This window comes from Varroa jacobsoni, unplaced genomic scaffold (assembly GCF_002532875.2).
Source record: "Varroa jacobsoni isolate VJ856 unplaced genomic scaffold, vjacob_1.0 scaffold_1468, whole genome shotgun sequence".
NCBI classification, from domain to species: Eukaryota; Metazoa; Arthropoda; class Arachnida; order Mesostigmata; family Varroidae; genus Varroa; species Varroa jacobsoni.
Genome location: NW_019214370.1, coordinates 112,807 through 128,655, shown reverse-complemented (window position 1 = coordinate 128,655; position 15,849 = coordinate 112,807). Strand labels below are relative to the sequence as shown.

General features: G+C 39.4%; 1 protein-coding gene across 5 annotated transcripts in view; it reads right to left on the bottom strand.

Moving 5' to 3' along the window:
• The window catches only part of LOC111270372 (membralin), a 72,891-nt gene that overhangs the window by 10,913 nt on the left and 46,129 nt on the right, over positions 1-15,849 (bottom strand). For 4 of the 5 annotated variants that reach the window (XM_022850557.2, XM_022850558.2, XM_022850555.2 and 1 more), the window contains 6 exons: positions 14,148-14,385; positions 8,025-8,245; positions 5,379-5,532; positions 4,383-4,608; positions 3,629-3,852; positions 1,151-1,208 (listed from right to left, as the gene is read on the bottom strand). In XM_022850557.2, the coding sequence (XP_022706292.1) occupies positions 1,151-1,208; positions 3,629-3,852; positions 4,383-4,608; positions 5,379-5,532; positions 8,025-8,245; positions 14,148-14,363 (1,099 nt within the window). In that variant the 5' untranslated portion in view covers positions 14,364-14,385. Of the gene's footprint in view, positions 1-1,150; positions 1,209-3,628; positions 3,853-4,382; positions 4,609-5,378; positions 5,533-8,024; positions 8,246-10,241; positions 10,485-14,147; positions 14,386-15,849 lie in introns of those variants that run through there. The other variant, XM_022850562.2, reaches the window with a different exon arrangement.

Below are 15,849 nucleotides of genomic sequence, written 5' to 3'. Positions count from 1 at the left end.
TGACAGTTAGTTTGTCTCTCACGAGACCTCAAAAAAGTTCAGCTTTTCTTATAAAACAACAGGGAAGGTGTACGAAGAAGTGTTTCCTTAATTGTTTTACCGACGCTAGCATTTCAGTTAGCGCTCGGGCCTCTACATGTAATGCAAGTAAATCTTCCTCATAGTTTGGATACCTCAGAACTGACGGCTTTCATAACCAGGTTTCGGTGGGACAGAAGTAACCCGCTTCATGCAGGCGACGCCTTCGAAAACGGGCAGTGTTTACAGTGGCTGCAGGCATACGGCAGGCCATAGGCTGACAGGCATCTTACTGTTGAACGAACAACTTCTTTTCGAAGTTGCAGCTAGTTGGGCTAAGAGACAAGTTGTTGAATCGTAAAAGAAAGGCGATACGAAACATCCAGGCGCTTCCTGGAGTTGCTGGTGCCGCTACATAGAAAAGGGCGTTAGATGTGGTCCCCATAGGATAATACGTTACCAATGCACTTGAATATGCATAACCAGGACACGTAGGCAGCATGCCCAGCGACTTGGTGGGAAATGCATGCCATGGATCGTGCACTTTGTAGAAGTAGTCCCGGCTTGCTGGGTGCAAGGATAAACTGTGAATACGAATTAGATTTGAGAGATGGAGAAAGATATTTATTGGTAATTGAGACGGAATTAACATTGCGCACCGTAGTGGCACACAGACGCTGTGCCGATTTTCAAAGGTTGACAGCTGGTGTAACACTTCATCGTATTGCCGCACGCTTCTCAGCCGCAAGTTTGGTCTAATTAGTAAACCTACTAGCCCGCGTACGATTTTCACAAATATATAGGGAACGGTATTTTTAGTTAAATGCTACACCAGTTCTGAACTATATTTTTCTGAGTAGCAGAAATAGCTAGCTGCTACGACTCTATATAATAACATGGTCTCGAACACTGTGACATGAACCGATAAAAGCAAAGGCACAGAAATATATTTCCTTTTCCTTTGTCCACTTTTTCTACCTTTTCAACTTTTCCTAAACATAATTTCATTTTGTCTAGCATTCACTAAATATAAGACGATTCAACTTCTCCGAATTTACGCTATTATGTAGAAAAGCTATTTTCTATCGTAATACCGAGTCAAAAGACGGTCGAAGTACGCTACGCGACTTACCTATGAGCGTGAAGATTTGGTGATGAGTATATCTCATTAGCATTGATATTGACAGTGTCTGTGAATAAAAAAGCACAAAAGATAATTGTGAGTGAAACTTCGAATAGAAACTACAGGTTCCAGCAAAGCAAATACTCGGCGATGGTCGCTTACGTCGTTAGGCGTGAAGCCTCTTAGCAGCAAGTCTTGTCGCCTAACGGAGAACACCGAAAACATACAGCTTGTAGAAGACTTTTGTAATAATTACTAGACTCTAATTGATTTTAATAGTATAATATTTCGCAAAACAGAAAAACAGTTTCCTATATAATTGCAGACGACAGTAACATGTATTTCGTACATTAAGGACGTGTGCCGGGCCATTTTGGAAACAAAAGCTTCATTACACGTGGCTAATCCGTGATAATTTAAATATTCCCTTCCGACCTTATTTATCCATATCCATATTTACCTTTTCATATTCGGTACCAATTCAATTTTGCTATTTGCCGGGGCCGAAAAACTATCAAAGCCGCTTTTGAAGGAACACAATCGTGGATTGGCCGATTAGGCAATTTGCAGTCGTAGGATCATTGGCAGGTATTTTGAGTGGGGTATATTCAAAAATTGCACTCCATACATTGAGTGAAGTCTACAACGAGCAGCGACTTTTGACTACCTTTTAATAAGCTCGCCACTTCACGCAGCCACAATGACAGGTGACGAAAAAATGTGTCTTTTTAGCCTTTTCGGTATAAAGCAACAAAATGAATGGATAGCTTTGAGAGATACACCTAAGCACCATGTTAAGCTAGATTCACATCTGATTAAGGCATCTTTTGCGTTTTTCGGACCGAGGAGCGCTTGCAAAAAAAATACACGGTCAACAAAGACTTCTATATGGCCTAATTACCTCGAGTGTACGGGGCTAAGAAACAGAAAAGGCCCGATAGACTCGGTCAGTCATCTTTCTCCTCTCCGCTCTAGTTATTCAAGTAGGAATCATCTGCGTTCACTGTATAGTTTGGACCTCGCGCCTTTAGACCTTCTCTCATTGCTGGCGAACTAAATTTATAGCAGCATATTTGATAAAAAAGAGAGCGCTAAAACCTACTAAACTTCTCAATGCCAGGGCTAAAAAGGTCTCGGGAAATGGAGTAAACAAACTGGTTGGGAGATGGAACAAGGTCACATAATAGATTTATTTACTGCTAGAGGTCAGGTGAAACGCTACGCCGTTTGTTATATAAACAATTGTTTTACTTATGTACCAATATTATAAATTATAATATGCCCAAAAAGTAGTAAGGATGACCGAAAGCAAATAAGCGTATTTTCTGTACAGTTAACTATCCTGTGAAATAACGGAACATCAAAATACTCGTCATTTTCTTTTTTTTTTTTCGAATAACGTTTTATAACTTTAGTTTTCCTAGAGAAAAAATTGTAAATCTAATAAGCAACAATCTGTCTACAATAATTGCAAAAATAGCTATAAGTACTGCTTGCCAAAAGGTAACGCTCCATAGTATATCTAAAGATCAATCATATTGGTCTGATTTCAATTTAGCGTTGACCATTTAGTCCGCATCCCAAAACCCAAAAAAAAAAAAAAAAAATACAAACGATTCTATCGAGTTATCCCCATGTCGCTTCGAGTCGGATTATCACTTGTGACTACTAGCAGAGAGCTTAAGTAAGCCGGCCATTAAAAACGAAATGGTTTTAGCAGCAGTAAATATCGTTTAATACCCAAGGTGCTTCATTTTTAAGAAAGGAGTTAATATGTTAGTATATTTTTAGATTTTCCATCTTCTTGAAATCAAGCTAAGAATAGCTGTTGGAGATCTGAGAATCTGCCATTTTAAATGGGTTAACATCAACTGCGTGAAATTTACATAGCGACGCACACAATAGACACGAAAAATATATGTATTTCACGTTTGAGAACGGTAGACCAGTGTCAAAATGTAAAGGCAACTAAAAAAAACTATCAGAATATTACGACCCTACACTGGCACATCCGTACGAAAGCTTGTCCTACTCTGCCCATAATTGTAAATTTAACAATTTCAGCCAAACTACATCGCAGCCTATGTAAAGCTGCTGAACTTATGTATATGGTGATTTATTTCGAGAGAAGTAGGCCCATCCGTTACGGAGAATTTTTGCGAAGTCAAATAGAACGGACCAGATGCCTTCGATGATGATGATGAAACGATAAATCGAACGTTCCCTTTGCTAAACATAGCGTTTCTGCTCTATTATATAGTCCTCGCTCCTTCTCGTTTGATATCGGATATACATTTCAAGGTTTGGCTTACAAGCAAAGTCCGATCATCGGAACTGTCGGTCGAGTAACATGATTTGACTGCATTTTAATATAATAATAATAATAATCTATCAATTTTTTACATATATGAGCAAGTAAGCTGCAAATCATCACTCGCATGTATCAAAAGGTGCCTAGAAAGTTTTAAGTTAGAACAGTCAACGTACAAATATGATCATGACTAGAGCAGCAGTTATATAACTTGTCCTCGTGGTCCACATTGTAACAAAACGAAAATGTTCCCCAGTAACAACGTTTTTCACGAAGCCCTTATTATCCTCGCGCTCAGCCAATCGTTTTAGCGAACTCATCAGAATATCTCCATAACCCAGAAGATAACGTAAGACAAATCGGCTCACAGAGTCGCCGAAGCAGGCATCGGAATCCGAATCTGTAATGCAAAAAGATATACATATATATATATATATATATATATATATATATATATATAAAAGTAGAAATTAAAGTGAAAGAGAAATTACGTATAAAATAAAAAGTTGTTTGAAACAGGTTCATATTAAAGAGCTATATTAGTAAGATCCTGAGGGTATCATTGGAAACATAAGCTAATATGACAAAAGGAACGGTCGATAATGTTCCGATGGACAATATTATAAAATATGTTATGTATATAAGTAATTAAAATAATTAGTCATTTCGAGTACGTATTCAAAACCTTAACTTAATAACTTACATGGAGGAAATATCGCTGACGATAGATAATGATCATAACCAGTATATCATGCCTCCACTTTAGATTTTGACAAAACTGCAAATCTTACTAGAATGCTCTTTCTGCCCAAGGATATATCAGCCAATCAGCAACTATAAACGTTTACGAACTTCCGAAGACGATATAAGTAATTTTTTCAATAATAGCAAGCACTGCGGGAAGAGCAGAAGGGGAAAGGTTTAACTTACTGAGAGTGACGTGGTAAACGGGAACGTTAAGTTTACTTCGCGTAGCTGGAGCGAGTCGTAGCATGCCGTAATCAAGGCTGTATTCGACGATGGCTTCTTCTGAGGGCCATACCCCTCGTCTATAGCGTTCAAATTCTTGTAAGGCCATGCGTAGCTCTGATACCTCTGTTAAGTTGCCTTCGATATGCGATAGTAGAATGGAACGCTGGCTAATGCCAAGTAGATCCTGAAACAATATATCAGGACCATAGGTTTACCATTCGTTAGTGAACACTGACTTAAAAAGTTAAAGGAGAAGGATGGCCAAGTGGTTGTAGATACCATTTGCGGTTGGTCAACAAAGTAGCTTATATCGGCATATCCGTATTTAAGTAAGCTATTGAACTGTGATCATGTAACATCTATTCTATAATAACGTTTCAAGATATTAACATACGCTATTTGTTGTTAGCGAACTCATCGCTCTATAGTATAATTTGAGTTCTAGTCGAGTGAAGTAAATAGACCAGATGTCTATTCTATGTGTCTATAAAGTGAATTTCCTGAAACCTAACGTGACCCACGAATAAGTATAGTTAGCTCATAATCCCATATGGTATCAAAAAGGCCCAGTTGCCACATGCACATGTGATACATAATAAGACAGTAGTGCCAATAAGAAATCCTAACTTCAACACGACCCTTCAAATGCATGAATTAACCTATTAAAAATCCCATCAATAAATTATGAAGAAAAAAGCCTACACAAAAGGAGAACACAGATAGCATATTGTTTAACAAAGCGGATCAATGGATATGAGGTGCTAAGGCTCCCACTATCGACCAGAACTACATATTTATTTAGCAAGTTCGTAAGGCTCTCGTGATAACCTAGTAACCTATTTGTCTCTTAGGGACACGTTGTGGTCTAGGTTGGAACCCCGGCATAGACATAGATATTGAAGGCTCTGATGGAACGGGACGTAAACTCGGAACATAAAGATTTCTAAGGCTCACCTTTGGTATCGAGAACGTGGAATCTTTTTTGGCCTCACTGGATTCTTCGCGCATCTTGCCTGTGACGGCACTAAAAATTTGGCCTAGAGAAAACGTGTAGTCGTGATCTTTGTCCTGTTTATCCGCGTTCATGATACGCTCCACTTCAGACATGCTATTTGTATATAATAAACACAAACAGAGACCAGGTAAACAAATCGTTCGAGCATTGTTAGACCAAGTAACACAGGATACAATCAAACTTGGATTGGCAATGATTATATTGGTTTGTACATACACGTATTTTTTGCATAAGAGCGCACAGGTAACAAGGTCTCGTGTCTCAAACCGTATCTTTACTTCAGTCTATCAATCACTTACCTCGGATTCATGCTTCCGGATTAACTGATTAATGGATTAATGAAAAAATCTTATCAACTATCTCTTCATGTTTGATATATTAGCCTACATGAAATACGTAGAAAGAGTGTACTTAATATACCGAGTGAAAGGGGCAATACCTCGAAGGGAAATGCACGACCACTTTGACTTTCAAATGGGCAGTTACGAACGGGACCGACAAAATCAACACTTGTTCGTTCTGTTAAAGATTTCCACCAAGACTGAAGTCATCGATTCCTTTTTATGCCTCGACTTTTCATAGTTCTTGACGAAACAGAACGCTCAAGGAGAGCATGTCATGTTTTGCTTAACATTTTAAGCAAACACTTTACGACAGTTCTCTGCTTTTAAATCATTAAGTTCTCCCGCTAAAACCTTCAGTGGCTGCCGACAAAAATGAACAGCTTTGTGGACCCGCCTACGGATGTAAAGCGCATAACTTTGTTTCCCTTTTCATGGCTCGCAACAAGTTTTACAAGTTCGCCAAGTACTTCATGCTACAACAGTTACTGATCACGACAATATTCAACCATGAACTTTGTTTATAGAAAAAAAAATACATAGACGAAAAACTTCTCCGCTAATCGTCGCACTATAATTATTTCACTATCAATGTCATAGATGCTAGAAAAGAAAATTTATTTTACAAAAAATTTGCTCAAATCGAACTTCATACTGCCGTGCATTGAGGGAGTTTGGCTGTGACCAAAAATTACCTCGTCATGACCTTTCAAATGATAAAATCGAAGGCAGAAAGCTTGACCGCCAAATATTCAAGCACTGATGTTTGCGTTAAACTAATTACTTACAAATTCAAGCAATCCGGGTAGACTTCATCGTAATAAATCTTTTTTAGATTTTGTATGTACACGAAAATATTCAGAAGACTCGTACCTTGCTATGAATAAACAAACTGAATTAATCAAATAAATAAAGCATTTATTTAGGTGTATAGAAGCTGAATACCAAATTAGACGGTCACCAGTATGAAGAAGGATGGATCATTTCATCTGGGCTAAAAATACTTTGACGTCTCATTGTAAAACCAGTGTGAACATCAGTCCTGCATATGCCATATTACAATACGAATGCACTCCCCTGGTCTGTCCGATGGGCCTCAAAAGCTTCATAGCCTCATTCGACAAATCTTCACGTATCGAAAAGTTTGGATTCGCTTTGATCGAAAAATATGCGTGTAGCTATTACTTCGATATGTATTAGCGGTTATCATAGGCATTTGTTTGTTACAATAGTTAAATGAAGGCAAAGCGATAGCACGACAAAGGGGCAAGTAAATACTAGACGTTGAGGTAGCTACTTTATCAAAGGCAGTCAGCAAGGTAAGTGGCAATTTAAACTAATTTTCACGGATCTGCCTTCTGTCGTCCTGGAATGTCTCATTTTCCCGAGATTTTGTTTGAAGTGTGAAAGAGCTCAGTCAATCATCAATAGGTCAGTAAGGGACCAACCAAAAGTGAATGTTCTACAAACACCGTATTTCAAGGAGCACTGGCCTCTGGTAATGGCATATTCTTTTTATGTCCGCAACGGGGTAGGGCTAAAGCCTAGAATTAAGAACGGCGAAGTAAACTATCCAGGGCACCTACAAATGTTGCAGCCTTGAGACCCATAATAACTTACATGCACTTATTTGCATCTGTCCGGGCCACTTAACTCGTCGGTACTTCGAAAATTTTATTAGACATATACAATGCTATAAAGTAAACATACGACAAATATCGGCTGATAGAAATCCTGCTGTTACTTTGACGGGAAGAGGATCACTAGTTGTACATCAGGTAACGTTCCTGGGAACGCTGATTCGCTCATGGAGAGTAAATATGATGATGATGCTGTTTTGTGCAAACTAAGTTATTTAGAACTGAGCGTGATTGATGCTGAAAGACATTGCTGCTATGTAGGTATTAAATAAGTAATAATAAATTAAATAAGAACTACTCGAACGAATTTTGCGCAAATCATAGAATATTTTAATCTGTCGGGCCGGCCTTTAGCAAGTATCACCGGTGAATAATCATGCCAACGATCGGCTTTTTTTTTATTTTATTTTATTTTATTTTTTTTATATATATATTTTATATATTTTTTTTATATATTTATATATTATAAATATTTATCAACATCGTTATTCTATAAAAGTCTTCACGAAGCAAGCATTAGTTCTTCATATCAGCTACAATAAATCACGAATTCAACAATGAATCACAGATGGCCGTTATATACATATCGTTGGATCAGGCTCACCTAAAATGGCTAGTTCCAAGATTATGACGAATGGCTAGCTCTTTTAAATAACTTCTTTCAAGCGATCGCTGATCCTTTACCGGCGCTTTAGAATCGCGGACGACCTCAACTCGCAGAACCCCATCCTGAGGCCACCGTTGGCTAACGTGATCGAGACAAACTATTGGACTGCGAACAAAGGCGCAGTGCATATATGATAATGTCGCGAAACATAACAAAGCCTGAAACAAACGGAGATCAGACATTAGTTAACTCTCCGTAATGTCCTAGTGCTGACGTAGAAACCCAACCAAGACATGGAAATCCATTGCCCAGTGGTCTCAAATCATAGAACAACTTACATGTTCAGTTTACCTATAGGACGACAAAAAATCTTATGCCCATATCTTAATCTGTTATGGCAATACATATATTAAGTATTTATTTATGCCAACTAGCAATTAAAGAGCGTTAACATAAAGTTTACTGATCTTCAGAATAAGTATCTGATCGTCACGAATAATTTTCATGCATGGCTGGCCAATTTACGTCAAAACAAAAAATCCGTAACGCCGGGATTTCGTAACGCCCGATTGCCATCTGAAACGTGGCTGCGGGTCATCAAAGAATACAGTGGAAGCCATCTACGGTAATAAACCTGTCAATGATGGAAACAACAAACGTCATTTTTATATCCGAAAAATCTGGAACTCAGCGATGATCTGACTGAACTAGCTTGCATAACGGAGAGGCGGTATACAATTAGCAGCTTGGAACTGCTTACGTTTTTATAGACGTTTTAATCTTTTACGGAATAAGTGCGCGGCAAACAATTGCCACTGTGATTTTTTTACCTCCACAGAAACCTTTTCAGAGAATCGTTTTTCAATAATGTCTGACGTGTCATCTAGAACTCAACTATCCAAATAGTTAAACTTATTTTTGCATAATACTTGTTCGATTTTTATAGTACACGTCACCCAAGGCACAACAGTTAATTTGTCCCAATGTCGAACATAAAAGAGCATATCACTCCATCACTTCATCATAACACAACTGATGCAGTATAGCGACATCCAAAAAAAGAAAAAAAAAACATTATAAAAACGAATACGCGGTGCTTCTTTGAAAAAGTGTTACCCACCAGACAGTGCCCAATAACACCGATCTTTGGAACCGAGTGCTAAAAACATTGATCCTTGCTTTGTCGAAACAGATTATTTACGATGAGGAAAACAGTGGACATTAGGTATGAGTTATCGTAAGGACACTGACTTCGGTTTTGAACCAACGAAGGACTTCTCGCATATATATAATTTACTTAAAACTAGAGATTTTATTTCCAGAACACGTATAGAAAATTACGGCGGCCTTGCGGCGGCGTTTGTTGTACTCCTTCCATGCATCTTTAAGTTGTCAGGTACATAGCACCTCATCGATGCGCTCTACGAGTCACGATGGCAGGCAGGCACCGAAAAGGTTTGATTAGTGCGCTATTACTAAGGAAGGTCTGCTGCGTTAAGTGTTAATAAAATAACTCAGTCAGCAACGCATCAGTTTCTGAAAGGGGCTATAAGCAGCTACATGTGTGCGTGAAATATATAGCCACATGCGGAACTATCTTTTGTTAGTGGCCGTAATAATGCGTTCACCCCAGTAAAACGACATTCAACTGAAAAATTCATATCTAGATATTTCCAAGACGATGTTAGAACGAGCCAGGTGATCCCACTTGGCCATAGGCATGACAGAGACTTTACGCTAATACTAAACTCTGAACATGTATTTTGTATAAGCCTGCTTAACCAGATAAAGAAACAACCATTACCTTTACTTTTCCAGACCTTTCTTTACTAGTTCCCGCTATTCCCAAGCAACAAAGCCCTTACTGGGAATGCCCGAAGACCACAATGTATGTATTTATCTATCAACGAAGACGATGGTCTTGTTGTACACCGTTGAGGAATAGGTGAAGATCTTTTGAGCCATTGAACTCTTCGAGTCATTTCGCAAACGCAAAAACGAAACGACAATAAAGAAACTACACATAAAAACCTTTACACGCGCACTTATCATCTTGATAATCCCCAATGGAATTCCACTTTGAGTAAGTCTCCTTATTCTCTGTCCCTATATCATTTTATGTTGAATCGAAGAAAGGATTACCCCTGCCTTTTACTGCTTTCAGCTTTCAAATGTTCGCAAGCGGGGCGTCGGCAAATACACTACCAAAGTTACCTGAGCAATTCGGTATCCATTGTAACCGCAGCTATAGCGCGCACGAAGTAAAAGTAAGCCAATTCCGGCGTTTTATGCCGAAACATCGAAGACATCACGAGCGACTGCATAATGCATTACTCAACAGCTGGGTTCGTCACGACAACACGAATCTGTGACCAGCACAGACAATTTTCGGCTCGCGCTTCAGCTCCCACCTAACGAAGCCAACGTCAATTGTTGTTTCTGGGTAAATTTTTCCTCATCGTGGAACCCTGACCAACGTGAAAATGTGACGCAAAAAAAAACCGGAAAATAATTTGTGTTTGTTCGTAGCGAGCCAGATAATAAAGGTAAACAGGTGGCTTCAATTAGGTCATGGTGTGTAAATATGGTACGGTACCCTGCCTTCTAGTAACTAAAATCGTTCTATTACCACAACACCTCTTCCGGCAGACCGCAGCTCGGCGTGCACCGATGACAGTATGAAAACTTCAAAATGTACGTCGTTTTCATTTTTTTCTCTAACACTATTCTATCCTGGTAACTTTATATTTTCAACATTTTGGCCTGATTGGACCTCATCGTATTAACAAGGCAACTGGAGTCGCACCTTTTGTCATGCGATTACCTTTGCTTAAAGCATACTATTTAAATATTATATACACTATTACTCAAATAGAATTTACACATTGACCTATAACTTTTGATTTCGCGCCTTAATTCAAAATCGATGAGTGGCGTAAAAGCCTGTGTACGTTGAGTCCACACAAGATGGTCCACATACGAGTCAGATTCTCCTCCTACAACGACAACAGGGATGATTGCAAAGACCTGCTGTGGTCAGATGATTTCATGGTCAGAAACTAGACGTACACACAGCTAAGACGTATTGGCCGCCGCACTCCGGTGATTCTTATGGGTTGTCGATGAAAATTTTGAAACCAGATTCAAGTTGAACGATCTGGAATACAATACAACGCTATACATCCTATTAGACCGCGGCGGTGTGACCTCATAGGATCGCGTCCGTAGGACAATTGAAAGCTGGCTATTAAAACAGGGATCTTTGCCAGATATCGACATCAATAGATCGAATTTAGATTTTTTTTTTGGGAAAAGCCTGTTTCTTTTTTGTCTCGTTTTCGTTTTTGTTTGTAGAGCACCAATGGCTCTGTTGGCGTTACCATTTCAACAACATTCATAGCTGCATCGGATATATATACATCGTTACCAGAGGCTCTGTTGTTGTATGGAGCCATGTGGACAGAGGCCATCGCCAGATCGACATTTGCGGGCGAAGCCCGTTGGAATCGACCGCGACAGCGTCGTCTGGCGCATAGGGGTTCAGCAAAGTCCCCCCGATCGAATTGGCATTATCGCAAATGATACAACCTTATAATGACGCTATGCAAACACAGTGAAGATAGATGCATGTGTACGGTAATTTTTTCATTTCGCAGCAAACAATAGGCCATCAACGCCGATTGTGGATCAGGAAGTGCTGCACGCCACCGTGTAGCGGGCGGGACGTATCAACAAGCTGAAGGAGAGCTTCGAATGTTTTTCAATGGCGAAAGCATAAAAGAAAATCCCTGCCTTTACTATAATGTGCCATTACTGAAAGCAAAAAAATCGCGACGAAATGCAAAATGTATAGAATCTTTAACATGTGTCTTTTAAAAATTTTTCTCTGTTCTTCTATCCCTTTTCTTTCGCTAGCTAGCACAATTAGATGTTTTATTTCTAGAAAATGTGCACGGACGGACGAAGATGAATAGATTGCGACAGCATCCTAAAACTGAAGTCGCTTAACTTCGAAACCACACCCCCCAAAACTATTGAAGAAAGATCGATTGCTTTGCACAAGCGGCACAGATGAAGCCTTCCACCAGTTGTATAACGGCAGATAAATTGTTTGTTTTGCAAATCGACGAAGCATCAGCGAAACAATTGTAAATTTCGAATGGTTGTTTCTACCCCATTCTTAGGTCTCGCTTTGAAAAAACCGAATTGCGTTCGTTACGTATAACGATCACAAGTTCACTTCAGAACTTCTGTGAAACGGTTCGTTGATATCTGCTTTTATAATTATAGCAGAGTGTATAGCCCATTCAAAGGCTAACGCAGAAACATCCAATAGCTCTTATTTCTAGACATTCTGTTGTGCTTTAGATGTTGCTCCATACAAATTTTTATACACAACACTTTCTTTCAGTCTGTCTACATCAGTACGATTACAGCTTTTCCTCCCTTGACAACTTAGTGCCCCATTAGAGAATAACTGCATTAAAACTTCGCCGATGGTATCGTCGTCTGATCAGCTATAACTTGCATGATTTACGTCTTTGTTTAATTCTACTCAAAGGGACCGTGCTAGCCAATGCGTGGCGAAAAGCGCATCGATCGCCGTATCGTTAGCTACTGCGAGGTACAGGTATACAAGCGATTCCTAATAGCATGTCCTATGATTATCCTGCGTAATAATAGCGTCAAAGCCTTGATACGGTTAGGAAAAAATTCGTGATAGCCTATGACTCCGGTTGTCCGTAAAAGATGTTAAGAGACCTGCAGACTAGAGGCGAAGCCCAGCGGTTCAGCTCGAGCAAAATGTAGATCTTAGAAATGGATTGTACATAGGACAAATTTGCAACAGCTGGCGTAGCGGAGATTTAGTACATTGCAAGTAATAGAATACGGAGCTATTCATCAGATTGAATGTTTATTTTACGTCCGTCATCCGGTCTGTACTGTTCACTGCTAGCTATTTCTACTACGTGTGGATAACTCTCTCTTTTTCTCTCCATTCGTATTAGGGCAAAAAAAAAAACTTGATTCCAGTTAAACATAGGGTGCTTGCCAGTCGGCAATTTTTGCGATCTGCACCCCCATGAATAGTGCCTATTAATGAGTTGATTTGTACCTGAGGTCAACGTAACTCTTGTGTTTGCTGCTAATTGAAACAACTAGAAAAACAAATGGGCGAAATGCTTTCGATTGAAACCCAAGTAACAAAGTTTGGGCTTTTCATCCATGTCGTCGTCGACCGTGGTGTTATAGCGATCAACTGCGGATGGCGTGTTTATTTGTACGTGCACCTTTCTACGTATATATATTATGTGTATATGTATATATGTGAATATTGCCTACCATCAAGAAGCAGTGGCAGATGTACGAAGCACTGCTCGAACATATGTGTTGAAACATTCCTGTTTAGATACACCTTTCGAATTGGTACTAAGTAACATATACAATGCACAGTGCGTTCCGAACGTCAGGTAACTTCACAGGAAGTAACCCAAAATTTGACACGTTTAAACATGGCACTTCCGGCAATTTGTTTCTACTCTTGACTTTGTAAATATATATAATTAAGCAGCGGCGTTTGTGCTTAGTTAAGAGGATCTTAATTTTTTGGTTAACCCTTTTGAATGGTAACGGGGGTCTTTTTCTCACCACAAAGCTATGACTCGTAAGAAACGTTTGTTGCATTGTTCCCCTTTTAGCTTTGAAAAAATACCACTACCCTAATATGTACTTACAGAAAAACGAAGTAAAATCCATTATTGTACATGTAAGCTTACCGTTAAATATTCGGAAGAAACTGTTAGATATTGGCTAACATATCATAAGTTTTCTCTCACTTTTAAATATCCTATAAATTCTGCTATTTCAATAAACGCGACCGAAAATAGTCACATTGTAATTACGCTATACTGATACAATTTACCAGTCAATTCTAACTGAAGTGCAACAATAGTGCCATTTACTAATAAACTAATGTTCAAACCAGCGGTTCAGCGCCAAACTGTTCTCACGTTTCGTAATATAGGTTGAAGAGCTCTACCTTGCGGAGACCTTTCCTCTCTCGCAATTTTAGTTGGACCGATAATATGTAAGAAGAAAAACAAAAATCCGTGTCCTTACCACGGCAAGGAGCGCGTATTCGAGAACAGCCCGCGCAGACGGAGGCACCCTTCTCGAATAGCTTTGGCTGACCTTAACAAAAAGCGCGTGGCAAAGACGATCACGCACAGTTAGCACCGTCGAGGGATTATAGTTGTACTGAAAGTAGAGCATATGTAGCATGCCTTGCTGCTGTTGGGGCGGGCCCACCGATGGCTGAACGGCGGGACCGCTCATTTTTAAGTCGTTCCTTGTCCAGCTGAAATCACCCATGTAATCAATAAGAGAAAGCAATAACAGAACAACAGGAAAAACAAGCAACAACAGAAAAAAAAAACAGTCAATTAATTATTACATTTGGAATGAGGGAAGAGCTTCTGATACGAATAAAAGAACATTCATTCAAAATTCAACATCGTAGTTCTCCAAGTTTTACATACGCCACATTGCCACTGCACCACATGCCAAAATAAACGATTAGTACTCATGCTATTTGTTGTTATACTCAATCACTGGAAATCATCCCGTTGCTTCAGCATAATTATAAACTGTACCTACAATTTTTTCTACCTGAACACGTTAGCCGGATTTTCCTATGAAACAAGCCCAGATCCATGACCCTGTTGAACACGACAACGATCAATAGGATCTTTTTACACAGCGTCAAAAACAGCACTTGGAACGACGTCGTTCAGCTTGTTCAACTAAAAACGTTTGTTCTTCTGACAACTCCAGTACCACGGATTTTCTCTTGCCGACGTTGCTGGCGTCATCTAAGTATCTAAACCCTACTAGCGAGCGGTACTGCCATGGGACCAGGATCGCCATTTGGTGGGTAAAACGACTCTCTTAAAATGCTGAAACGTCTAAGAGGGCCACCGAATATGTGGTCAGAGGCCAACCTGTCTAACTCTAGCGAATCTCGTGATTTATATTGGTAAGTTACCCCATTAAGTGATCCCACAGATAAGCGTACGAAAGTATGGTAGTGATTTAAATGGCGTCTCAATTCTGTACTCCTGTGAACTGTAAGGCTGGGCCTTGCGGTTATCCAGGACTTGACAGTGACGAAGAAGGCCGTCTTTCGTCTGTACCGCTTGTATCCGATTAGATTAGAACTTTCTAGCATAAGGAAACCATATTGAATGTTTTTACTACTACTAATAGTTTTCCAGTTTTATGTTGGCGATCAGTTTGTGACAAACAAGATCCGTTGTTTGAATCTCTGACGCATGTTTGTATGCTGATCACATCTAATTTTTGTATTTGTTCATTTTGTAACTGAGCATTGGTACTCTTGTAAGAGTTAGTGTCAAGCATCAAGAATGAATGAAAAATGAACGACGACAAAAGGATGGCAGCTCTCAGGCTAAGTGTTGAATTGGTATTTTTCTATCTTATTTTATTCTGTCTGGTTTAGGAACAGAGGCAAAACCTCTCTAACCTATCTGATAGACCTTCGGTATCGACTAATCGAGTCATATCAACAATGTCTCAATGTCCATAATCAACGCTAAACCAGTATTACGTATGAATAAACATTCGCCACCATTAGTTACACCTCATTTCGTATCATCAGATACAACCGACCCGTTTACAACTGTGCTTTTGCTACACTGAACGCCCTCTTAGTGACCTATTTACTGATGGGCCTGACAGGTTCATTTTACCACCCAAAAATCTCAAAGGAACTGTTCGGTTCGGGCAATTTATATCGATATAT